Source organism: Bolinopsis microptera, chromosome 3 (assembly GCF_026151205.1).
Source record: "Bolinopsis microptera isolate Bmic1 chromosome 3, MBARI_Bmic_1.0, whole genome shotgun sequence".
Lineage (NCBI taxonomy): Eukaryota > Metazoa > Ctenophora > Tentaculata > Lobata > Bolinopsidae > Bolinopsis > Bolinopsis microptera.
The window spans coordinates 18,452,691-18,478,789 of NC_087074.1; the positions used below are offsets into that span (position 1 = coordinate 18,452,691).

Here is a 26,099-nt window from a genome sequence, read left to right on the forward strand (position 1 = left end):
TTATACAATATACATCTGTTAAACCGTCAAAATAAAATATCTGCTCTCGTAAATTTGTGATATAAAAATAAAAATCTGACGTCTGGAAATCTAAGATCTGAACTAACATGAGCTGAGAGACGGCCAGGGACTGAAACCGGCTAGATTATTGAACCAAGCACTGTCCAGTCTGGAGCTGCACCATCTCTAATGAGATCTGAATCCAGAATCATAATCTCTGAAAAGACTCAAAAAAATGTCCTTTTTAAAACTCGTCTTCAGAGCACAAGGTTATTGCTTCACCCCTTTGGGCGCCTCTTCCTTCTAGGAATAACGCCTCTACCTTCTATTTCTTGGTAGAGCACCCCTACTTCTCACAGCACCCCTGGTTTTTCTCATCCTTGACATGTCCCGATCTCTTTTTATCTGTTTTAACTGACCCCACAGAATATTACTGATGCTCTTAGACCAGGACTCTGCATCGTCAGGACTTGCTGAATACATCGTCAGTGTCATCTGAAAATTTGGGTATTTTAAATACCAAGTACATTTATGAAGAGAAAAAACAATTACTTATATTCTCAATCTTTAATTTCAATCCAAATTTTCACAAACTGTAGCATTCCAAATCTTAACTAATGGATGTACATGAACACATCCACATTATATATTTACAGCGAACCAACTGACTGAGCATTTAGCCGGATAACCCGGTTTCTCCCCACAACCCGTACCTCTGGAGTCCAGATGTGACACTTGTTAGGTTCCTCTGAGATATAAGGGGTGAGTCCTATCTCGTGCAGTCCGACCACGTGTTTAGTGCGGTACTTCAGCTCCGTGTCTTCTGAGCTGGTTACTTCTGGGGGAGAGTCGGGGTTATCGTGACGTTGCAGCGAGGTGACAAGCATTGTCTATTTTTACAGTCAACAAGCAACACGGCTCGTTAGTTTGGACTAAATCACTCATGTCACACAGCCAATATTCACGATCACACGTGCAATATTCCCCATCACACACAAGCCCAAATCATTTGTTCTCCTCCGCCCAAGCTGTTCGTAGTCCTCAGCTGTTACCGAAGACCATACCTTTTGCCATCCTAAACAAAAACAGAGGCGAGAAATGACAAGGTCATCCTTTACTGCATGTCTTGTGTTTGTTTTGATAGAAGCTAATGACCAGTCGATCATTTTTTCGCCTCGAGTAGAATATTTCTTCTACAAGATCATGAGTTGTAAGCGGGCTGTGATTTTAAAATAAGTCATTAGGTGACGCGGTTCTCTCCTGCTCTATTACTTTTACAGTTAACGCTGATCTATTTTACTTTTTTATGACCCCTTATATAAAAGAACCTGACGATGGGAATCGGGAATGGATCTTTTAATACCATATTCATTATTCATTTATCCGGGATTTTCAAATAGTTAGTTTGGACTAAATCATTCATGTCACGTGCAATATTCAAGTCACACGTGCAATATTCACGATCACACGTGCAAGATTCCCCATCACCTACAAGCCCAAACCATTTTTCCTCCTCCACCCAAGCCGTGCGTAGTCCTCAGCCATAACCAAAGACCATACCTTTTCCCTTTAAGCTAACGACCTGTCGATCATTTTTTCGCCTCGAGTAGAAAATATTCGATTTTTAGGTTTTAATTATCTATTTTATGAACGATGTTAAACCTTTAATCTTCATTTAAGGACAAGATCATGAGTTGTAAGCGGGCTGTGATTTTAAAATGAGTCATTAGGTGACGCGGTTCTCTTCTGCTCTATTACTTTTACAGTTAACGCTGATCTATTTTACTTTTTTATGACCCCTTACGTAAAAGAACCTGACGATGGGAATTGGGAATGGATCTTTTAATACCATATTAATTATCCATTTATCGGGTTTTTTAAATAGAACCTTCGGCGAGCCCCTGTATAATTCACTATTCTAGTCGTAGCTTGAAGTCAACAATTTTCAAGTTTTTTCTTCATTTCATCAAGATCAACAGACAATTTCTTCCGGTTTATCATTTAATTGTCGATAACTAAGGGTCTATATATACTCGGACTGGAAGTCAAATGGCCCAAAATATCGTATTTGGAAGAAGTTGTTGTGTTATCAGTTGTATAAATTTAAATTCTTGTCTGATGTAGATACGCGATGTAGATAAGTTCGACTTTGTGATCTCGTGATGTTATCTGTACTACTGATACTGACTCTCTTCTCCCTGATTAACTGCGGGGAGTCAGGTTAGTACCCGTTATAATAGTTGTTAAACAGTTCTTACTTACATCTATTACAGAACGAACTATAAGAGTTAGTCACAACAGCGATATCGGATAGAGGAGGTGTCACAACAAATAAATTAACTCTCAAATCAACTGCACTTTTAGATTAACTACTTGATTACAACTAATATAGGATTATCCTAACACCTAATTACAGGGGAAGTAACTCTGAGAGCTACTTGTGACAATACCTTGGAAGTTTATCTTGATGGAGTTCAACAACAAGACGGTAAACTTGGAAACTGGGGACAAATTTCAACATTCCGACATCAAAAGGATTGAGCGTAATAGCATTGAAATGCATCGACGTTGGTGGCCAGTATGGAATATTAGCATCACTACAGAATGAGGGAGGAGAGACAATCTTCTTGACAGACACCAACTGGAAATGCTCATCGGTCCAGGAAGAAGGATGGAAGCTGCCAGGATTTGAAGGTAGTTCAGATAAGTGGCAGAGTGCTTCTAAGATAGCTGACCACGGTGTCACTCCCTGGAGGTATATAGCTGCAATATCACCTAATGCAGACTGGATCTGGGCAGTCGGAGCTGGAGAGAGGTCCACAGTTTACTGTCGCGGAGTCGTTAAAGGTACATTTTTGAAATTTTAGACAGAATTTGGAGCTTTGATACTTGTCTCTGTAAATAAAAGTGCTAACGAATTAATGGCATATTCATTTAATACGTTTTTAGTTCAGTTACAGTATACTGTTTTTAAGCTCCAGTTGCGGGAGCATGGAGCGCTTGGGAGAACTGGTCTGAGTGCTTGAAAGATTGTGGGACAGGAACACAGACCGGAACTAGAACCTGCACAAACCCTACTCCTGAATACGGTGGAAAAGAATGTGAGGGAGATAGCACTGAGACTCGGGAATGCAACACACAAGAATGTCCGGTGAATGGTGGATGGACTGATTTCGGTGGTTGGTCTGAGTGCTCGAAAGATTGTGGGACAGGAACACAGACCCGAACTAGAACCTGCACAAACCCTACTCCTGAACACGGAGGTAAAGAATGTGAGGGAGATAGCACTCAGGCTCAAGAATGCAACACACAAATATGTCCGGTGAATGGTGGATGGACTGATTTCGGTGGTTGGTCTAAGTGCTCGAAAGATTGTGGGACAGGAACACAGACCCGAACTAGATCCTGCACAAACCCTACTCCTGAACACGGTGGAAAAGAATGTGAGGGAGATAGCACTGAGACTCAAGAATGCAACACACAAATATGTCCGGTGAATGGTGGATGGACTGATTTCGGTGGTTGGTCTAAGTGCTCGAAAAAGTGTGGGACAGGAACACAGACCGGAACTAGATCCTGCACAAACCCTACTCCTGAACACGGAGGAAAAGATTGTGAGGGATTACATACTGGAACCCAAAGCTGCAACACACAACACTGTCCGAGTAAGATTCCTTGCTGTTTTAATACTACGATTAGAAGATTAGATAATTAGATACTAGTTTATTAACTTATTAAAGTGTGACGATAGAATTATATTATTACTGTGGAATAATAGTGAAATATCGGGATATATTTCACTATTATAGCCAACACAATGTTATATTATAGCCAACACAATACTTTTACTAATTATATTGTGGTTCGCTTGAGAAATGTGTTCATTAAACTTCAGATTATAATACTCATCTACTTTCACCTACTTTCAGCAAAAGTCTCACTTCTCAGATTAAGATCGGGTCCACTTAAACACTAACCTCACTAACCTCACTAACCTCACTAACCTCACTTCTTCACACTAATTTAGAAATTAAACACTCAGAGTTGAGTAACTTTGTAAGTCAGCTGTTACTAACGGAGAAAAGGAGCACCAGAATATAGAAGGTAAGAATTCTACTGTATGTTTAGAAAGGAATTTAGTTGATTTTAGCCGAAAACGCATCACTGTTAATTAAACGCTAATCGGTGGTTTATGTAATATCTCGTAAGAAGTCTGTTACATTCAGAAGAATGTACCTATGTACTTTACCTACAAGTAACTATCATCACAGCATAAATATATGGGAAATATACAAAAAAACAGGATACAGAATATAATATAGCTTTGACTGATGTGGTTTCTTGCTGGCCAATAAAAGACTTGAGTAGTGAGCACGCACGTAGTTCAGCAACTATTCTTGCTCTTACTTTCTACGTGTACTGAACACGTCAGAGTGGAGTTATTCCACGAAAGTCTACCAAGGATATTGGTTTTGCATTACTTTCTCAGATCAGTTGTTGCTCTGTTACAGGTCTTATATTAGGGGTATTCTGTTTGCTAGTCATATTCGTAAAGCACTACTTGGGACTTGTCGATTGTGATCCATGATGATATAAACTCACATATACTACATGTCTATTGTCTACGTCTACCTGTGCAGTTTACAGTATCCTCTTGTAGTCTTTAATCTTTCCTTCGGAATTTTTAGAACATTCCATAACAACAGGTAGTCTTAATTATTCTCATCAAGTTCTCTTGAATTCACAGAAGCGTCATAATGCCGAACTAAAGTTAGTAGACAACAATGTTTTTCTACTAAAACTTATCACTCATGAGGCACCCTGAATAACGAAACGACGCACTAAACATTTACTCGACGTCATGGCTTCAAAACTTTTCCTAAACTTTGAAATAGTAAACAATGCTGCTGGAACATGTTATACGCTAACAAATGAAAATTTGAGTCAGCTCAGTTATTAGAGCGGACTATGGGATGGTATTTGTTTCTGGCGCCGATCATTTTCTCTCTTACTTGTTGCAGCTTGACAAGATATGTTTAAAAATTTTCAGCTTTTCTCTGTTGATCATTAACGAGCCTCAAATTTGCATCATTTTACAATCATTTGATTTTGATTAATTATGAATGCTATATAGTTTTCTGGGTTGTTTTCATACTGTGTAAGATTCCTATCAGCTGAAATATCCCGACATTTCGATTTGATAATTTGTGCTTAGATTATTTACTTTAATGGGAAGTCTTTAGCCAAACTTTGATTTCTGAAAACCAAAGCGTACATTTTAAAGACAGTCTCAGTGACACTGTCTTTAAAACCGTATCACGGTTATGCAACTCATAATCTTGTAGAATTCCAAGTGAAGTGGTACAAATAAGTGATGTTAGTTCTCCCGATACTGACCCTCCTTTTTGTGATTACCTCTGTAAGCGGCACAGGTCAGTCAACTTCCTGTTCTACATTGTAGAATCCTATTTTCTAACAATCTATGATTCGAACTCCGAGAATGTTTGACTTATGTCGGGCAGGCTGATTGGAAACAACGCTAGATAGTTGCATTTCAGATCCCAACAATGATGAAGGGTATTTGAGAGAGTTGGCTACAAAGGAGGATATGACTATGCAGGACGAAGTATGTGGTCTGATAAGACTGATGGACAGCGCCCTGTGTGTTAGTGTAGCGGAGGATAACCAGAACCTAATCCTGACCTCTGACTGCGAGAAGGATAGGAAGATCTTCTGTTATAACTCAAAGAGCAGGTTCATTAATCTTCAGGGTAATGAACACAACTGTGTAACTAAAGAGTCAAACATGCTACGTCTCATTCCTTGCAGCAGCGAAGAAAGCACACTGACGCGGACGTGGGTATTTACAATTGATGGTAAAATCAAGAAAGAGCCAACCACGAATAATATTTGCTGGAATCAGGACAACTCTAATGAAGGCACTATTTTGGTGGATGATGATTGTGACGAAAAGTTCGATTTCCAACTTACTAGGGACCCAGGTAACTGTTCACATGATTTATGGAATTCTTGGCAAGACTGATAATATGATAACTTCAGTTAAACTTAACATTCATCTCACACATTGCAGGTCCTATCTTACATTTGGTTTCTGCAACTCAAAGCAGCACCGGACATGATGGTACTCCTGAGAGGGCAATTGACGGACACACTAATGGTTACTACTATAAGTGAGTTCATACTGGAGACAGAATCGTACCGTTACGTTTAATGAAAAAATCGAAATTGAAGAAAATACTGACAATTAGTTTATTGTTATAAAATATAAGTAGCAAGAAAATAAAATCTTCAGAGATTCCTGCACGCACACGGAAATGCAAGCAGAAAACTGGTGGAAGGGGATCCTGGCTCATAAATCTGCTGTTACCAAAGTGGTTATCTATAACAGGGACTTAAATGATTGCAGCTGTTCGGAAAGGCTTGACGGTGCCAAGGTAAAGATTTCGAAAGTTGTTGCAGACTAGTACAGTCCATAGTTTCAGCTGTGTATTTTTTCTCAGTATATCATTATCCTTACGAATGTTCTGATTTTGATATTTTTTATAATTTTATCCCACAGGTATACGTAGACGATGTCCTCTGCGGAGTTGTTAACTACACGGATATCAAGAACGTCTATGATATTGAATGCAGAGGTGCGGTTGGAGCAGTGTTAAAGTTGCACTCAACAATCAGTTTCTGACACTTTGTGAGGTTCAAGTGTTCGGTAAGGCTACTTCTTCTCACCATGTAACTAAAATCTACATTTGACCGAACAGATTGAAGACATGGTAGCTTTAGTGCAGATCGCGAAACTTATTCGACAGATTATCACTCTCAATATCACAACTCCATCCTACTACCCTAAAAATTAACAATCTGTTTAAAGCTATAACTTCACAGGTAAAAGCGAGGACCAAGCGATCAACCTCAACATAGATGAAATAGTCGTCAAGATTCGACGCAAAGCTGACTTTAACAACAAACAGGGGAAGAAAGGTCATCGGTTTCAAGTGGTTCTCAACTTCTTCTCTGGTGATAAAGATAGGAGTATAGGACAAGTGAATGTGCAACTGAGAAACATAAGCTCTGAAGATCAGAGGATAACAGTCGTTAACTGGGATGAGAATGAATCAACTATGTGCTCGGAGACAGGGACGTCGGAGACAAGGACGGTACTGAAGAAACTCCACACTGGCCAAGCGGACTTGATCCTAACTTCAAATTTTCCCGGCAACTTGAGGATAAAACTAGGCGAGCTTGATGAGACTGTGGAATGTGATGCTGGGTTTCTGGACAGAACGGATAGAATGGTCGTACAGTGGATAAATCTAGCTAACAAGGATAGAAACTCTGCGGATAACCTCTTCACTGTTCAATACGAAGTGAGAAGTTGGGTTAAGCCTAGTAAGTAAACAGCAGACAGTGTCGTTCACTGAGCACACTCGACAAGTTTTAATTTGTTTTAATATATTTACATTATTTGTTCGAGATATATCACAAAATATAGGGGAATATTTTGTGATGTATTCTCTGCATTTACCGATTTTTCTTACTTTACTAACCTATATCCTAATGATTTATTCGCATGATTATTTAAATGGTAAGAATACATATTCGAATACTGTTTAATCATAATTTTACATTTAGAGTAGGAACAGCATATAATCATGTTCTAAATTATGACTAACAATTTTTATCCCCACACTTCAACTTTCAAACCCATTAATTTAGTCATGATCTATATTTTCCAAGCTGAACACAGCTTGTAACAACCCTTAAGTTACCTTTTGAGAAGACAATGAGGTTCTCGAAGAGGAATACTCGTCTGACCCTCTTCTGTTTGTTATTAACTGACACGTGGAAATCACTTTGTCTCAGTAACTCTCCTGTGGGTGAGGGTGAGTCAAATTGTTAGGTGAGTTAACAAAATGAAGCATTAAAATCTGCTTGCTTGTTTCTTTTTTAACCAGCTCAGTTCCAAATTTCACTATCAACAATTGAGATCTCCGAAATTGATTTCCAAATTTATTAGTTTAATTAATTAATTAATTAATTATCCTCTAATCACTGACCAGTTGCCTCGTGAGAAACGTCAGGAGGTAGATCTAAAGCTTGGAGATGACAGAGATCGTTACTTGTGGTGAGAATGTTCGTCACTAGAGTTTGGGCGTCGGTTACTTCTTCTAGCACTTCAAAATCCTGGGTATGGCTAGTTTAACTCAATCTTATCGTGAATACCGATTGTATGATATTGATTTAAATTCAGTGTAAAAAAGTTTGACGTAACATCTCATAAAAACTAGACATTTACAGCTGTGACGAGGATCAGGTGAACACGTGATACGTATGAGAGGAGTGAGATAGAGAAGTACTGTGAGAGGAGTCACGAGGATGAGGAGTGAGACGAACTGGAGCACAAGTGGTTGTAGTGTGTAGATGGCGGATGGTGGGTTGTGATTCTACTGATAAAGGTTGTGGGTATGAGAGGTAGTAGAGGTACTTATAATTATAGTTCTGAGGTGATATACAGCCTTATTGTGCGTCAAATATATCTAATTCTATAATCATCAATACGATAAATTCAACTGAATCACTAGTAAAACAACTATAATTTTCAGGACAAGAAGCACAGTAGACGAGTGACACATACCTCAGTGCCAGCCAGCATGATGTCGAGGAACTGCTTATATTTTACCATCCTCTGGGTAGGTTTTATTATTAACGCTGTTAAACCGAGCTTATCGTCCAGTTTCCTCTCCAACTCTGAGATTACTCCTTCCTGTAATATGTCACGTGTCACATCACGTGTTAAATAATTGGTTAACTGTTGAACTTTTAACCCTATGTCTTTACCCTATATATTGATGATGAAATCCTCAGGTTTTGACAAAGCCCCATACTACATAGTACGGCAATGCGACAAATGAGATTGCTGCTGAACTCCTTACACAGCTGACAAGGTACAAATATCTAAATTCAGTATAACTCAAATGAGCACGTGACATAAAGTAATGTTATCAGTAATAATACTTAATGTCTACTTACGTGATGTTGCTCTACTATCGTGTGCGCGCGTCTCTCGTGAACCATAAAAGATAAATACACTTCTAGCTCTTGTTCGTGCCTGAGAAATATGTGAAATATGCGGATATGTGAAATATGCGGATATGGTACGTGAAATATGTTGATATCATGTAACATGCCATGACAAAAATAATGATTTACACGAAACTAAAGTCCGCAATAGATAGTATCCTAATTTAGTTTTCTTACAGTTATTTCTAATCTAACTCTTCAGATACCTGATAAAAGTGGTAGCAATATCCTTGAGGGGCGACTGCGAAGTTCCTGCTGTAATCAGAGAGTCTTTGAAGGTCTGGAAGTGAAAACTGTATATCTGTCCGAAGTACTGGAAGATCTGAAATTGACTGACGTTTAGATCTGGATAATATTGAAATGAACATTTTATTGTTTTTAAGTTACTAACACTTCTTGTAAAGTTGGTATTTTATGATGCACGATTTAACGTGAGAATTTTTATTGTAGAACATTTTGAGAATCGTATTTTGATAGTATTTTTCCGGGTGACACTTTTTTTGAAAGAATAAATTAATTTGAAAGAATAAATCAAGAACATCACATTTTGGAAGCTTTTTTACTTTCAATTTCCAAATATTGTCTATTTCCTTCTTAAAACTGATTGATGGCTCAGTGAAGCTAAAAGAAAAGTAAGAAATCTGCCATCTTAAACTGAACTTACACTCTCAGCGAGCACGTTGATTTCAGGGTCCGGGTTCTGTATCAGTGGGTCCATGTAACCCTCAACTGTGTGCTTCAAGTCCTCTACATATTTCTCCTCCGTCGTCAGCATCTCTTGTATCACATACCGCAGCTGTGAAATATTTACATTCAATGTACAAGTAATGTACTCAAAATAATTTTGAGTCAAGTAATTTTCCTTCGCAGATTTTAACTAAATTCTTAATCGTGTTAATAATCAAGTGTTCTAACTTACCTTCTTAGGTATGGAGTCCTGTACAACGAACTTGTCTTGACCAGGTCTCTCTGAAATGGGGGTAGGAAGTTGTTCTGTAGGGAATATGTAGCTAGATGTGGACCAGTCCTGTTCCACGTCCTCGTGATCCGTTAACTCTTCTTCCTCGGAGTCCGTTGCTCTTACTCTTTCACTTTCTCTTTCACTTCCTCTTTCACTTCCTCTTTCACTTTCTTCCCCTTCTATCTGTGAGTTACAAAAAGTTGATGAAAGGTGTTACAAGGACATATCGCCAAATTTTTATTTGTGTTGTTTTAATCAACTAAACTTGTTTATTCAAATTTGTGGTAATTGTAGTTATAAAAGCCAGTTAAGATTTTACTGGTTTTAAAGAACTTACCGATTTAGTGGAAATGCTTGCGGAGGACATGATAAGTTTCTCTTGTTCGGCACAAGTACATCTCTCATCTTCTACAACAACTTCTTCTTGTCTTATCGTCCCTTCTACTTTATTCTTCCTCACGTCATCCTTGCTCTTTGTCCTCCTCACGTCGTCTTTACTCCTCGTCTTCCTTAAATCTTCCTTACTTTTCCTTACGTCTTCTTTACTTTTTCTGATATCTTCTTTGCTCCGATAAACGCGCTTTGCTGGTTTTATAGCTGCGATAGAAAGAATCAATAGAATAATCAGTCAAAAGGGAGATAATAAGATCAAAGAGAACATATTAACTATAAATAATAATTTTGAGGTGAGATTAAGTAATCAGAAGTCAGGCTACACGGATCACATGACATTTGACAACCATGTATTTAATTAAAGGCCATAATTGGTTGTCTTGGCATGATAGCGGGGTAGCCGCTCCTTATTCTCCTATAACCCACCCTTAGCAGCCTCTTCTTCCTTACTCTTCTGAATCTTAGCAACCCTGAGTTGGTGGGTTTTGTTCTTGATGTAAGAAACATCCTTGAAGTTCATGTGAGGTTCGGATCTTGAGGCAAGGTTGTAAACCGGGCGTTTCAGTTTCCGTTTGTTAGTGGCCGCTGAGTGTTCTTTGGGTGCTGAAAATGTGCTTTGAGTGCGGGCTGATTTGAGGCTTAAAGAGGGTAGTTTGCAGTCACTCAAATAAACACATTACAATTACAAACACATGGTAAGATCCCACAAATGTGTAGATGTGAGTTAGTTACCTGAGTCTGTCTCAATAAGATGATCGTCAGATGTTTGCGTCTCCTGACTGATATTAGACTGAGTCAAGGAGCCCGACATCAGAGTCTCTGTCACATCCGTCTGACTCTGAGGAACAGGTGGTAAGCGTTTCAAACGAACATTTTAAACAAGAGTCGAAGATAGAAGGTCAAGAAATTCTTCACAAAACTTTCACTCCTAAATAATTTTTTAGAGAATTCACAAAACGTATTCAAAAAAGGGAAGTTCTCCAAATCTTTTATTTTAGCTAAACTAACAGGAGTGTTAAGGAACATAGTTTCAAAGAGCAGAGTCTGAGAGCACTCCTCGTGGAGGAATATTAGGTTTTCAGTATCTGTTGCTATGGAGTCTACTTCAATTAGCTCCATCGTGTCCACGCTGATATCCTCTTCCGAACGAACTGTTTGTACTTCCATCTGGAGAGAAGAGAAGTTACAATTGTTTAAAATCCACACTAAGAAAGTTTTGAATTTTAATCATGAGTTATTTTAAACAACGAATAATTCTAGAGTCGTATTTTGATTATGATAATAATTCTTAAATGTGACGTTTAAACATTCCATGACATTGCATACGCAATAAGCATGTCTGAAAGACGAAGTAACTCTAATAGTCAAAACATTGAGAAGCTAGAGACTCACCTGTTTAAAGCGTTTGTTGACAGTATTACTGGATTTATTGAACATTTTAGTGATAGCAGCAGCAGTACTCTGAGTTCTCATCTGTATAATTGCACTCACACTCTTATGATGCCCCGACTTGATATCAGCCTCAACTTCCTTGTGGTTATTGTCCTTGATATCAGCTGAAGTCTCCTTGTCCTCACTAGGTCTGATATCTGCTTCTACTGACTGATCAGAGAGTTCTGGAGAAACACTAACACCAACTTCACTAGAACCTGTTTCTGTTTGTGAGAACTGGGAGGCAAAGTGCTGTGTATCAGTCTGAACTGAAGCGGGGAACAGACCTATCATGTCGGTCTGTGCGGAACACTCAGATGAGTCTGAGTCGAACTGAGATTCTGAGGAGGTCGTCTCAGGACGATGGGTCTGTGAGCTGGTCTGAGAGAAAGTGAGGGTGTGTTGGGTGGCGGAGTCTTGGTGAACAGGACAGTTTTGCACCCCCATCTCTGTACCAGGACTACGATGCTGCATTGCAGTGGAGACAGCAGTGGAGACGTGCTGTGAGGGAACATGTCTGACTGAGAGGTGAGGAGTTTGGGAGTGTTGAGCTATCTGATTCAGGGGGTCACTCTGAGACGAGGAGGTCACGTGAACAATACCTGTATCCGTGCTCACGTGCGAGGAATCTGGTTTTACTTGTGTCGCTGAACAGATGCTTTCTGTTTCGTGCTGAGTTCCTACACTTTCAGTTTCACTTTCGGTTTCAGTTTGGGAGGACGAGTCAGATAACGGGTCTGAGGCTGATTCTCCAGTCTGAGTTTCTCCGTCGACCTTGAGATCGTGCTGAATCTGACACTCAATATCTATCAACAACCTCTCAATCTCAGCGAGTCTATCATTAAACAAATCATCTGAAGAATGAGCTAATAGCCCAGGAGAAAGTGGACTAGCCATCTGACCTCTGGAACTGCTTCTTGAAGTGGGGGTGGAGAAACCACTGAATCTAGACCTCCCTTCTGGAGAGTCAAACTCTGGTTGAGATTGAGGAGAGAGCAGAAGGGAAGGTGACATGACCACAGGTGACATGCCACCATTCGATGGTGTTGTTGAACCAGGTGATATTACACTGGAAGAGGTGAGAGTGGGAGGGGTGAGGATGGTGTCAGGTCTCCTCGTCTGCTCGGTTGGAGGACGACTCCCGAATCCGCTGTCTTGAAGTGAGGTGTTTTGGAGGTCTAGTAACAAGTCCGAACTGTTCTTTCTGCTCAGTTTGGGATGCTCGTAAAACGTGTCGTATAACGAGGAGAATCTGAAAATTACTTTTGTTACAGTGTTGTCAAATAAAACTGACCCCTAAAATATGCGGGTTGATGAAATTGTTTCTATTTTTAAAATATATTCAAAATAATATGCAGCAAGCAACAAATATATTGAAATAAACTAGTAAACACAAACCTGATTCGTTTTAAACAGTTCTCAATGATGTTTAGTCTCCTGAGTATAAGTCTCAGTTGTTCGTTTATATTTGCATTATTTGGGATATTTTTTGATCTGTCCTGCAAGTTGAGTCTCTGTTCTATGAGACTAATTCTGGAGGAGAGGTTTCTCAATCTATCAGAACTACAAACACAAGCTAGATCTGTTTGTACTCCAGAGTTACGAATACACCCAAACACGTCGATAAGGTCGAACTGGGTCCCTTGTGTGTACTGTAACACTTTGTCGGGATTCCTGCGGGGAAGTCAGTGGATTAACTTCCAGATATTAAAAAACTGAACGCCTTAACTGATATGGAGAGAAATAATTACAATAATTTTTGGGGATCAGATGGAGCTTCTACTTAAACGGATCTATTATTTTCCAATAATAGGGATGGCTGGGAAATGGACCAAGATTTTCATATTGTTTTACTTCGTCAAATTCTTACCCACGAGTAAGTCCGGTAAAAGTACTTTTCTCAACATCTAGATCATTGTTGCTTGGCTTTTTCAACAGCAGGGCGTTTTTCAGTTTTCTTAAATACTCTTGTCTTTCAATTATGATCTTCTCGAATAGAGCGAACTTAGTTTTGATCATTTTGACCCGAGATATAACTGGTTTTGTAGCAATCTTCCTGCTATATTGTTCTAGAACATCGTAACCCTGCAAATAAGATTAGTGATACACTCTGATAGGAAGTTGAAACTATTCCGAGTATGTTAACCATGCATGAAAACTGCGGGATTGCGCCGCGCACGCTATGATAGCAATGAATTTATCAAACTTTTCATGATGCGCGTTCCAAGATCAGTATAAGTTCAAAAACATTTGCCACTTAGGGGCACGAGGTGTTTGTATTCGGTTTGGTGCTTCGATTCAGCGCATAAGAAGTACAATTTAACTTTGGAAATGAAATATGCTATATTTCAACTTGATGGCCTCATGAGAATTTAAAACATGCTGATAAGAAGTATGCAAGAGTTTGTACCACACACAAATAACAAGATAAGAATTTCTAGTTATGTACCTCGATGGGACATCTCGTCAAATGTCTGTCCAGTTCCCTTTCCAAATCACAGATCCCATCCAACGTATTACATCTCTGTACTGGTTGAGCTGTGAACTTCTGTAATCCCGAGAAGAACCATGACATGCACTGAAATAGAGACATCTTAAAGAGACAGGGACATGTTAAAGAGACAGGGACATGTTTCATGTCATGCTTATTGTTGACTAATCTATAAACCGATTATTCCTTATTTGGAAACTGATGAGCGGCCGATTATATTGACTGAAACAGTTTCGGATTAAGTGGCAAGTGATTAGATCGCTGTGGTAACCTGATATACATGTTGAACTTGGTATACACAACAGAAGATTATATGTTCCCTATGTTTAACTTTTATAATGATTAAATTCCATACTACCGCCCCGATTTGCAGTCGACCGAAAACTTTTAAGTTCCCGAGATAAGATGAAGGTCATATTGTGTTCAATTCAAAACAAACCCCGATTTACCAGGAAAACTTTCCAAATATGCACAAAATAGTCTTGGAAAATCAGGATTATTTTGTCTTTACTGACATACAATTTTGTCTTCATTGGCAACATTATTATTACCGAACCGTAATTCAACGAAATAAAATGAATCTCAAGCTATTACCACACCTCTTCGACTAGTTGGTGAAAAGATAGTATTTCATCAAATTTCTCTTTCTTTTTACTCTTCGTTTCCGTCAGAGTTTCTAAAGCTTTTTTCAGAACTTTTACATCCTTCTCCGCATCTTTTATTTTGTTACTGTCTTCAACGTCACTCAGCCCCTCAGTTATACATCTCTTTGCACTTATCTCTGCCGTCTGAAGTATGAGAAATTGTAAAACTCAGTACACATATTATCATAGAAATTAGGAAGGTGTAATTACAAAGTTTACACCGTGACCACTGACCAGAGAGGAACACTAACCTTTGCCAATCAACATGGAAAACCGGCCTATCAAAACGTTTAACATGTGTGCAGAATGTATAGAATGTATAGAATGTGCAGATTGTGCAGAATGTGCAGAATGTACAGAATGTGTAGAATGTACAGATTGTGTAGAATGTGCAGAATGTGTCGAATGTATACTTTGTATAGAATGTGCAGAATGTGCAGAATGTATAGAATGTGCAGAATGTATAGAATGTATACTTTGTATAGAATGTGCAGAATGTATAGAATGTGCAGAATGTGCAGAATGTATAGAATGTGCAGAATGTGCATTGTGCAGAAATGTACCTGTGCGGAGAGGAGTAATTTATCAAGAGTAGTTTGTTTACTTTGTACAGTAGTGACGTCATACAAGCCCTCCTCCGATAAATCAGATATTTGGTTTGTTAACTGGTGTACTTCTTGTAGCAACTAAAATAGTTGGGTTAGTTCAACATAGTTCAACATAGTTCAACATAGTTCAACATAGTTTGACATAGTCCAACATAGTTCAAAATAGTTCAACATGGTTCAACATAGTTCAACATGGTTCAACATGGTTCAACATAGTTCAACATAGTTCAACATAGTTTAACATAGTTCAACATGGTTCAACATGGTTCAACATAGTTCAACATGGTTCAACATAGTTCAACATAGTTTAACATAGTTTAACATAGTTCAACAATGTTCAACAAGAGCTATTATAGTTCTAGGATAACACAGATCAAATAGTTGTTAAACAGTCACCATTAATTGGTAAAAATTTAACATGTTCAACTATCAACACAGGTATCGTGCCTTAAATTAAAGCTACTCTCACAATATTTACCTGATCAGTATTGCGTTTGAACTTGGTGTAAAGCGCCATACTATGCGCACGGCTCTGTCCCTTCTCTGCGAGCGCGTCTACCTTACTCTGGAGAGTGTCAAGTTGTGCTAGCGCGTCTGATATACTGGTTAGCGTGTCCTTCATGTCTGGGTAGTCTCCTGCTGCTGCACTGTACCGCTCTATCAACCTGAGGGGTTGTATTCAGACATCTGGCACTTTCTGTTGAGCTCCCAGCGGTGAGCAGTGTTTTCGAGTAAAGTTATTGCAGTAAAGCCCCGATTTACCGCCAACTTAAATTTATCGCGGCTTTTTCCTTTCCCCAAACTCCGTGGTAAATCTGGGTTTAACTGTGTAAGAAAAGTAATGTCAAACCCACAAATAACCAACCTCATACATATCACATATTAATAAATATATTTTGTTGATTACAATAATCATTTTACTGTAACTTTATTCTATTTCAGTATTATTATGTAATGAAGGAATTGTTTCAATTCTAAATGAAAAGCTCGAATAACTCAAACGCAGTGTCTGGCAACATAACATGTAATAGTGACGTCACAATACATAACATGTGATAGTGACGTCACAATATTTCCTCTCCTAAACATGATTCATGATCATAAGTTTAATCATGCAATCCGTTGCGCTGCATATGTTTACTTTAAAGTGCATTATATATAATGCATAAACAGAACATGGTAACATATAGGTAACAACTTGGTTACAACATAGTGACACCTTGGTAACACCCTGGTTACACCCTGGTAACACCTTGGTAACACCTTGGTAACATCCTGGTAACACCTTGGTAATATCCTGGTAACACCTTGGTAACACCTTGGTAACACCTTGGTAACACCCTGGTAACACCCTGGTAACACCTTGGTAACACATCAGTAACTTACAAGTGACCCTCGTCCAAGAGCGACTGTATCTTGAGATTTCTCATTGTAGCTGCAGCTAGGTCCCTGTACTTCTCTAATACTACATTCACATCGCACGTGTCTATAATTACACTCTCGACATCTATCAGGGGGCGCACTGAAACAAGTATCTATCAGGGGGCGCACTGAAACAAGTATCTATCAGGGGGCGCACTGAAACAGGTATCTATCAGGGGGCGCACTGAAACAAGTATCTATCAGGGGGCGCACTGAAACAAGTATCTATCAGGGGGCGCACTGAAACAGGTATCTATCAGGGGACGCACTGAAACAGGTATCTATCAGGGGGCGCACTGAAACAAGTATCTATCAGGGGGCGCACTGAAACAAGTATCTATCAGGGGGCGCACTGAAACAAGTATTTATCAGGGGGCGCACTGAAACAGGTATTTATCAGGGGGCGCACTGAAACAAGTATTTATCAGGGGGCGCACTGAAACAAGTATTTATCAGGGGGCGCACTGAAACAAGTATTTATCAGGGGGCGCACTGAAACAAGTATCTATCAGGGGGCGCACTGAAACAAGTATTTATCAGGGGGCGCACTGAAACAAGTATTTATCAGGGGGCGCACTGAAACAAGTATTTATCAGGGGGCGCACTGAAACAAGTATCTATCAGGGGGCGCACTGAAACAAGTATCTATCAGGGGGCGCACTGAAACAAGTATTTATCAGGGGGCGCACTGAAACAAGTATTTATCAGGGGGCGCACTGAAACAAGTATTTATCAGGGGGCGCACTGAAACAAGTATCTATCAGGGGGCGCACTGAAACAAGTATCTATCAGGGGGCGCACTGAAACAAGTATCTATCAGGGGGCGCACTGAAACAAGTATTTATCAGGGGGCGCACTGAAACAAGTATCTATCAGGGGGCGCACTGAAACAAGTATTTATCAGGGGGCGCACTGAAACAAGTATCTATCAGGGGGCGCACTGAAACAAGTATCTATCAGGGGGCGCACTGAAACAAGTATTTATCAGGGGGCGCACTGAAACAAGTATCTATCAGCTGATTTTCGCTCAAGACGGAGTATATAGTTGTAAAAGGGGTTTTAAAATAAAACTATAAATATTTAATGTTACTAAAACTAAAATAACTATAAAGATCATTAAGAACGATTATATTGAATTGTGATTCACCCTCTAGCGATAACACAAAATTAAATTACCTGCAGCTTTCTGGTAACGGGAATTCCCCTAAGTTTTGAAAGTTCAGCAAAATATATTCCAGCTGAACAGAAGTATAGTGAGAACTCCAAATAGTGAGAAGTCTCCAATTTAATCTCACAAATAAGATTATAAGTAAAACTTATCCTACCTAAGTCCTCGAGTCTTTTCCCCATGGACTTACAATCCGATAGGAAGGGTTCAACATTCTGAGGAATTAAACTGTTTGAGGAATACAACCGGTAAAACACGTATAAATTTACAGAAACTGACGAATATACAGAGACTGAAATACATCGAACGGATATGAATACTTCAGAATAGGTCCATAGCATGCAGTAACATTATAATATTCTAATACGTTGTTTTTATAAGCGAGTGTGCCGGCTAATTCTCTACGCGTTAATGATTAATACTGGTGACATGTAGGTTGAAAAGCAAATCTGTAAAATATGTGAAATGTATGAAAATATCCAAAGTGAGCAATTTGTTGTTCATTAATAAGGATGTTATCCTTTTTAGGCAAGGGTTTTATAAAATTTATAACATTAACTTGTTCATGGTTCGAACGCTTTAACCAGTATTAAATATTCTCAATATCAGGGAATATCGTTTTATTGATAAAGACTTTGCTTTATTGTATAATGTATAAAGCTTGGTTTACGTCATATAACTTTTATCCAAACTACTGGACTAGTATACTAGCAGTTTTATAGTAGTTGTATAGTCGGAGATACAGAGAGATGAGCTATTATATAGAGAGATAAGTAATGACTTGCAGAGTCTGCAGCAAGTCCAGGTCGATAATTACACAATAATTATTGGGGTTACCATGACAACCCCACTACTTACTATACCCTCCTATTACAGTATTACACAACCAGTATAAAACTGGTTACTGGTGTCTGTACAATACTAAACACTGGTCAGTAGACTCTACACACTTACAACTCGTACTTCCCGGTAGATCTCTAAATATTATTACAAGCAGAACAGCTTACAACCTAGGTAAAACACTACAGAGTACAGAGGAGCAAATAAGAGAGTGTACTATATCTGGGGAAGTGAGATATTATATATTTGACAGTTTTATTACTAATAATATAAGCGGAGTTTTAGACGCGGGGCACTAGCGAGTGTACGAGTCAACTGGGCAGGAAACGTACATTTTTAATAACTGGATAAAATACTAGAGATAATAATACTAGAGATAAAAATACTAGAGATAAGAATACTAGAGATAAGAATACTAGAGATAAGAAGGTAGAGATAAGGATACTAGAGATAAGAATACTAGAGATAATAATACTAGAGTTAAGAATACTAGAGATAAGAAGGTAGAGTGTGATGGATCTCACTAAATCGGACACCACATGAAATAAATAATACAAGATCAGAACTGTAGTTCTCCGTAGTACAGCTGACATCTCATCAGACAACCTAACAGAGCTGTAATACAAGATAATACAAGCCAGACTTTATATTAATGAATCATGCTTGTCACAGCCTGTGCGTGTGAGTACTAATACTGTCAGCAGCACACAAAACTACAAATTAACTAATACTGATGATTCTACTAATACTGATGATTCTACTGCAGGGGTGCTTATCAGAGACATAGAGGTAAGATGCGAGGTTGGGGGACGCTAAAACAACTAAACCATCTTCAGCAGTCGCGAGAACCGCTGTCAAGTGAGATCTTTAATAGCATCGCGTGATGATAATTACAGCTGAGACAAATTGCAGTGCAATGAAGGATGTAACTGTTTAAATAGCGCAGTTGTAAAAGTGATCATCGCTGATTGTACGCATGTCTTTGATAAAACTCAAGACTCCGCTGTCGTGTTTCTTGTTGGCACTTGGTTTAAATATGGAGACTTAATAACGCAAGCATCTAAATAAATAACAAGTATAAAGCAAGAAGTTATCATTGTGGAACTGCGAATATTATAAATATGACGTAAAATGTAGTCCCACATTCCACAATCCACATCTGGAATAACAAGAAACTAGATAGGATGTCCATTACATCGATAACTTGGTTGCAAGAAGTGACTAAAGCTCAACTTAAGTTCATGTTGTAACCACGGCAACCATCCAAAAGTAGTCCCCTACACGTGCGAACCAATCAGATAACAGGAGTAAACCCATGTGACTTCCAATAACCAATCACAGGGCAGAGTGCTAGGCACGTGACTAACAATTGCAAGAGAAGCAGGCGCAGGTGCAGGGAAACTATTAGTAATTCGATACCATCGGGTACAGGTGTAAGAGTGTTAGAAAATGTTGAAAACAAACACGATTCAAAATTAGAGGACGAGAATTTTATAATCGTTCGCTAGATTGATTGCACTTTAAACGATAATTTGCCAATTTGTCTAAGATCCAATATGAAGCCAAAGAAACTCTAAAAACTTTATTTCCCAGACAATAAATTGCAATTTGTATCAAGGGCCCTCGCTGTGACAGTGACTGCTTGTCATATCAAACACTGTCAATTGTCTGCTAATTAGTTGGCAAGTAAGCACACTTTTACTCACAGCACAAGGGATACAGGCAGCAATGATGGTGTCGGCTTTCAACTGTAAATATTTTACCCCGTTACGTCACCATCTAACACAGCGAGATAACAGGCAACTCGCCTTCGCCTCAACCAATTACTTTCAACTTGAAAACTATTCCAAACTGTAAGCCACAAACAATAAACATTTTTAAAACAAGTTTTCAAGTTGTGATGAACAAAAGAGAAAACAGACAGTGAATATTCAGATGGTGCGCATGGTAGAAACATGTAGGCAGTACTAACGTCACAGAGTTTTAGAGTTAAGTAAAACACGTTATCCACTGTCTTTCATAGCAAGCAATGCTGTAACGTCCTCAACTCTAATTGGAGGTCAGAACCGCACGTGATCTCAAGCTGACAGCTGATTGGTTAGAATTGTGTCTCGATTTTATGTACGACAGCCGCCAATACAATGAAATGCAGTTTAGCAATCTTTCAAATTATTGGCGCAATTTAACAGGGAAGTCTGCAGCCGTCTTACGATACTTGGCAGCGAAATGGGGAGTTGAATAAACGATACTTAATATGGCACCCATGCAATTAATTGGCTAGGTAAGTAGTAAGTAGTAAGCACATAACTGACTAAAAGTTGGCGACTGCAGGAGAACAACTACAACTTTTAATAATCTAAGGACCACTCCAGAATGAACTAATAAATTTAAGTTATTAAAGACTTTAGTAGTGCCGGCATGAAAGTGACCTGACAAAGACTTCGTTATTAAACCACAAAATTGTCAAATGTACCACAACCTCAGCCAATAGCAAAGCAGCAGCCGAACCAGGCAGCCAATCACAACACAGGGACAGTGCGGTGAACCAATGACAAAGCAGGACTAATGGGAGGGTGGCAGGGGCAGCACTCAGTAAAATCAACACATATTCATGTCCCTTAGAAACGAGCATGTAATAATCACTGTAATAGAATTTAGTGGAGTTAAATATAAAGTTCAAAATATGATTATCCTCTAGTAAACCATTGGAGCACTGCTCCTTCATAAATAATAACATTGGTTCCGGTGGTGCAATATTGGGTGTCACCGTGTCACTGGATACGCAACTTCAAGTTCCTGACAACATCACAACTCAGCGGACAGTAAAAAAAAAGATACACTTCTGTAAAAACAAGTTCCTTATTACCTTGTAAAATACACCATGAGAAACTCATGCAAAAACGTACAGGCTCATAATGAACAGAAGTTCGACAAGAACAAGCGAGTGCATTTATAAGATTGGCAAGCACAATCAGTTACCACGACAACCAAGTCCAGACGACCTCTGGATTTATAATGTATTGGATATTTGTGATGCATTAGTATTTCACTAGGCTCTATCATGTCTACCATTCTAGGGTCACGTGAACGTTATCATGAGAATAGTTAAGTGTATTCTGTTATGTAAAGATCTGTAGGTACTTTTTATCTGAGGATCTTCGATCAGTTTGGGGTTTAAAACATATTATCAGGAAGGAAGTGAATTTAACACTTATTGCAAAAAATACGTACTGAACGTGTAAACCTACTGAAGATTAAACCTACCGAAAATCTCTGATGGATTCAAAGAGATTCATAAAGGAATGGTACAAAATCTAATAATCAGGAAAGCAGATGAACGATAAAGTGCAGGGGGGCTTATCTAGCGAGCAATAGACACTGCTGTTGGGTTATAACAACAGTATCTAAGCAGCAAAACGTAAAGCTAACAGGGAGACCACTGACAACAATGGTAAACTGGTCACTGTCATTACAGTTACCATGGTAACAGAGCCAGTATCCGATGACAAATTCATTGCAGCTGATATTAGTGTAATTACCAATCATTTCAAACTTTTAAACAGTGTTATCAGGTAAAGGATAACACGTATAATACTGTATGAGAATTGCACACGCTACATTTATTTGTGAAACCATCAAAGGGAAAACTCTACGATTCAAAAACGGGATGAAAATTTAGTAAATGTCTGAATTACTTTCTGAATTATTCTGAGATCTGAAATCCATAAAATAATACTGTCGAGTGAAAGTTTAACTACATTTTATCGACTGAATGTAGGTTTGGGAAACGTGTTAAGAGTCAGATTTGATTCAGTTAGATTCGGCCCTGTTGTTAATCAACAGAGAAACAACAGCCAAAATCATTAATGAATGTTAAGTGGTAACCACGTGATTGAAGGTTGAACCTGGTTTTGATCTACATTTTTTAGTAACATACTGCAGGTAAATATAGCAACGAGTAACTGCGTAAGCAGGCTGTATGCCTGTTTAATTGATACGAACAGTGGCGTCTAGTGGACAAATACAAATACACCTATTGTCAAACGATACTGGTATTTACTATTTATATTATCCAATACTATGAAAAATCTAACAAATCACTTCACAACAGTGTAGTAGTAACAACTAACACCCAGCACAACAGTATAATAGTAACAACTAACACCCAACAACTCACACAATCCTGTTCACAACTGTGTAATAGTAACAACTAACACCCAGCACAACAGTATAATAGTAACAACTAACACCCAACTAACACCTAACTAACACCCAACTAACACCCAACTAACACCCAACTAACACCCAGCAACTCACACATCTGAATTTGACCCAAGTGTCGTTGTTGTAAGGGACTTGTCCACCAATAACCGAGGGAAGGGAGGAAGCAGGGATTATCTTTAATAACTCTTCAACTGTATTACAATGCACCTGTAAACATGATAATAAGTACATAGTTTCACAAGGTCAAACAATGAAATTCAGATCAAGAGTAATCCCGACAATATTAGAACCATGCCAAGCAAAAATAATTATTCCAAATTAAAATTGAATAGACCCACTCACCTCAATATCAAGGCTGGGGATTATCTTTCTGAAATAAGCTGCAGCATCCTTTTTAGATCTCAGTGCTGTTGTCAGGTGAATGACTGCCAGAGACCCAGGAGAATCAGCCTGAGAAAGTCATCAGATAGTTGGATATTATGAAATTATTGGTGAAGGCATGCCTGAAACCAAAAAACATAAGAATATTAAAAAAACATCTCCTGAAATACGAATGCGATATGAGGGTTATCAAATGCTGATATTGCCATTTCTACCCAGTAATAAGAACCTGAAGTTGTTGCAACAGTTTGTAGATATCAGACAGGCGTTCCCTGTTATCATCAGATGCATCAACAATCACCACGGCTCCTCTGTTCTGTACACTTTTCCTAGGACAGTGTAAGTAAGAATTGGTTAGCTGTCGACTATATATTCAATGTGAATTAAATTGGATCCAAAAAGCAATTAACTTACTTTGGTACTGATAGAAGGTAGTTGCAGACGGAGACTAACTCGTCGTAGGAAGGAAGGGTGTCCTTATCAGGGACAGGAAATATCAATAATGCTCTGTTCTGTTCATCTCTAAGCCCTGGGATAACATATTATGAATAACAAACATTTTTTGTTTAAATTTATTAAATCAAAAATTTCACTTTCAAAAGAATAATTCTAATAATAATAATTTCCCATATGTGTCTAAGCGTCTAACCTGGTAGGATAGCAAAGCTGTAGAGCAACACATCAAGGATTTCATACACTTTTCTGCATTGGCCTTTGCTCATTAAGAGTCCTGCTATAGCATCCTTCCTCACTTCCGAGAGTTAAATCATGTAACCTACTAACATAACAAAATTAATGATCCATAACCCAAGCCCCTTTGCCTCATCAACTGTCAATCCATCTGCAGTATGACTGGTATGAAAAATTATCCTAAATTGCTTGTCTTTGTAAACATTTGAAATGAAATGAATTAATGTGCTTGCATACCGCCCATATGGTTAGCAACTGACAAAAGTGTCAGGTACTAACCATGTCAGAGTGGTTCTAAGGGATGAGGCGAAAATATTCAGCAACAAACAACTAGATCACCTCAAAAAACAAATTTATTCAGAAAATATCACTTTAATCATATCATTATATAGTAATCATAGGAAGTTTTATGGATATACAGTATACACCACACTAGGATTAACAATACACCACCAAAAATAACTTCAGACTGTATCATATAGGAATCTTAGTAAGATGTATTGATATATTACACACTAAAAAATAAAGATACACCACCAATAAAGTCCGATGCAGTGGGCCATCAGTACCAGGAGAAATATGCCTCCACCTAGAGATCCTTGACAAACTTCTATCATTAAGCCCAAGTGGCCAACATAAATGTATGAAATTAGCATAAAATCAATAATTTTATTTTACTGAAGCTTTATAATTTGTATAGTTGTGGACACAACAAGAAAATTGAGAATAATCTTGTGCGAGGGTAGGGACCCAGATGTCGTTTCTAACCCAAATAAACTTTAAGGAGGCTTCTCATCAGTAGCCGCACCTCCTTACTCGGTTTCTGAACTGGAATTCTATGGGCTTCCAGACGGCCAGACCGAGTATTACCATCCCATCCTTCTAGAGTTCATCACAAGTAGCACCCACCTTGAAGATCTTTGACACCCAGACACACCCCATTGGCGAACAAACTTTGGATATAATCTTACATGCTCCCGAAGGAATCCCTGGTTTATGGTCTTTCTCATCGTCACCAGCACTTTCACTAGGTCACCAGCTCTTTCACTGAAGTCATCAGCCCTTTCACTGAAGTCATCAGATGTGACTCTGATCAACGGTATAGTTGTGGACACAACAAGAAAATTGAGAATAATCTTGTGCGAGGGTAGGGACCCAGATGTCGTTTCTAACCCAAATAAACTTTAAGGAGGCTTCTCATCAGTAGCCGCACCTCCTTACTCGGTTTCTGAACTGGAATTCTATGGGCTTCCAGACGGCCAGACCGAGTATTACCATCCCATCCTTCTAGAGTTCATCACAAGTAGCACCCACCTTGAAGATCTTTGACACCCAGACACACCCCATTGGCGAACAAACTTTGGATATAATCTTACATGCTCCCGAAGGAATCCCTGGTTTATGGTCTTTCTCATCGTCACCAGCACTTTCACTAGGTCACCAGCTCTTTCACTGAAGTCATCAGCCCTTTCACTGAAGTCATCAGATGTGACTCTGATCAACGGTATAGTTGTGGACACAACAAGAAAATTGAGAATAATCTTGTGCGAGGGTAGGGACCCAGATGTCGTTTCTAACCCAAATAAACTTTAAGGAGGCTTCTCATCAGTAGCCGCACCTCCTTACTCGGTTTCTGAACTGGAATTCTATGGGCTTCCAGACGGCCAGACCGAGTATTACCATCCCATCCTTCTAGAGTTCATCACAAGTAGCACCCACCTTGAAGATCTTTGACACCCAGACACAC

The 26,099-nt window shown here is 38.8% G+C and overlaps 2 protein-coding genes across 3 annotated transcripts; one reads left to right on the forward strand and one right to left on the reverse strand.

Annotated features, from left to right (window-relative positions):
• Positions 1-6: 6 nt before the first annotated feature.
• On the reverse strand, positions 7-24,441 carry LOC134813610 (uncharacterized). Of its 2 annotated transcripts, XM_063821474.1 has the most exons (27): positions 24,312-24,441; positions 24,077-24,191; positions 23,892-23,991; positions 23,624-23,731; positions 23,375-23,488; positions 18,375-18,432; positions 17,014-17,149; positions 16,106-16,292; positions 15,583-15,705; positions 14,975-15,163; positions 14,334-14,462; positions 13,755-13,969; positions 13,283-13,558; positions 11,846-13,136; positions 11,462-11,620; positions 11,186-11,291; positions 10,880-11,056; positions 10,398-10,657; positions 10,019-10,243; positions 9,764-9,895; positions 9,306-9,421; positions 9,049-9,127; positions 8,654-8,782; positions 8,076-8,202; positions 7,788-7,889; positions 714-838; positions 7-495 (listed from the first exon to the last, which is right to left on the reverse strand). In XM_063821474.1, the coding sequence occupies exons 1-27, from the start codon at positions 24,382-24,384 to the stop codon at positions 319-321; spliced, it is 5,028 nt and encodes a 1,675-aa protein (XP_063677544.1). In that variant the 5' UTR covers positions 24,385-24,441; the 3' UTR covers positions 7-318. The 2 variants fall into 2 exon arrangements, with proteins under 2 accessions (XP_063677544.1, XP_063677545.1); XM_063821475.1 differs by lacking the exon at positions 10,880-11,056.
• LOC134812388 (coadhesin-like) lies at positions 2,163-4,154 on the forward strand. The gene is made up of 3 exons (XM_063819785.1): positions 2,163-2,220; positions 2,500-2,847; positions 2,976-4,154. Exons 1-3 carry the CDS (start codon positions 2,163-2,165, stop codon positions 3,713-3,715), a joined length of 1,146 nt encoding a protein of 381 aa, XP_063675855.1. The 3' UTR covers positions 3,716-4,154.
• Positions 24,442-26,099: the final 1,658 nt, after the last annotated feature.

What these genes read in the sequence shown, in the direction of transcription:
- LOC134812388 (XM_063819785.1), top strand. Translation starts at nt 2,163, where the DNA reads ATGTTATCTGTACTACTGATACTGACTCTCTTCTCCCTGATTAACTGC. An exon ending in GATTAACTGCGGGGAGTCAG is followed by an intron (nt 2,221 to 2,499) that starts GTTAGTACCCGT and finishes GGTAAACTTGGA; the next exon opens with AACTGGGGACAAATTTCAAC. An exon ending in CTGTCGCGGAGTCGTTAAAG is followed by an intron (nt 2,848 to 2,975) that starts GTACATTTTTGA and finishes ACTGTTTTTAAG; the next exon opens with CTCCAGTTGCGGGAGCATGG.
- LOC134813610 (XM_063821474.1), bottom strand. Translation starts at nt 24,384, where the DNA reads ATGAGCAAAGGCCAATGCAGAAAAGTGTATGAAATCCTTGATGTGTTG. An exon ending in GAAAAGACTCGAGGACTTAG is followed by an intron (nt 17,150 to 18,374) that starts GTAGGATAAGTT and finishes TACTTGTTTCAG; the next exon opens with TGCGCCCCCTGATAGATGTC. An exon ending in TCAAACGCAATACTGATCAG is followed by an intron (nt 15,706 to 16,105) that starts GTAAATATTGTG and finishes CAACTATTTTAG; the next exon opens with TTGCTACAAGAAGTACACCA.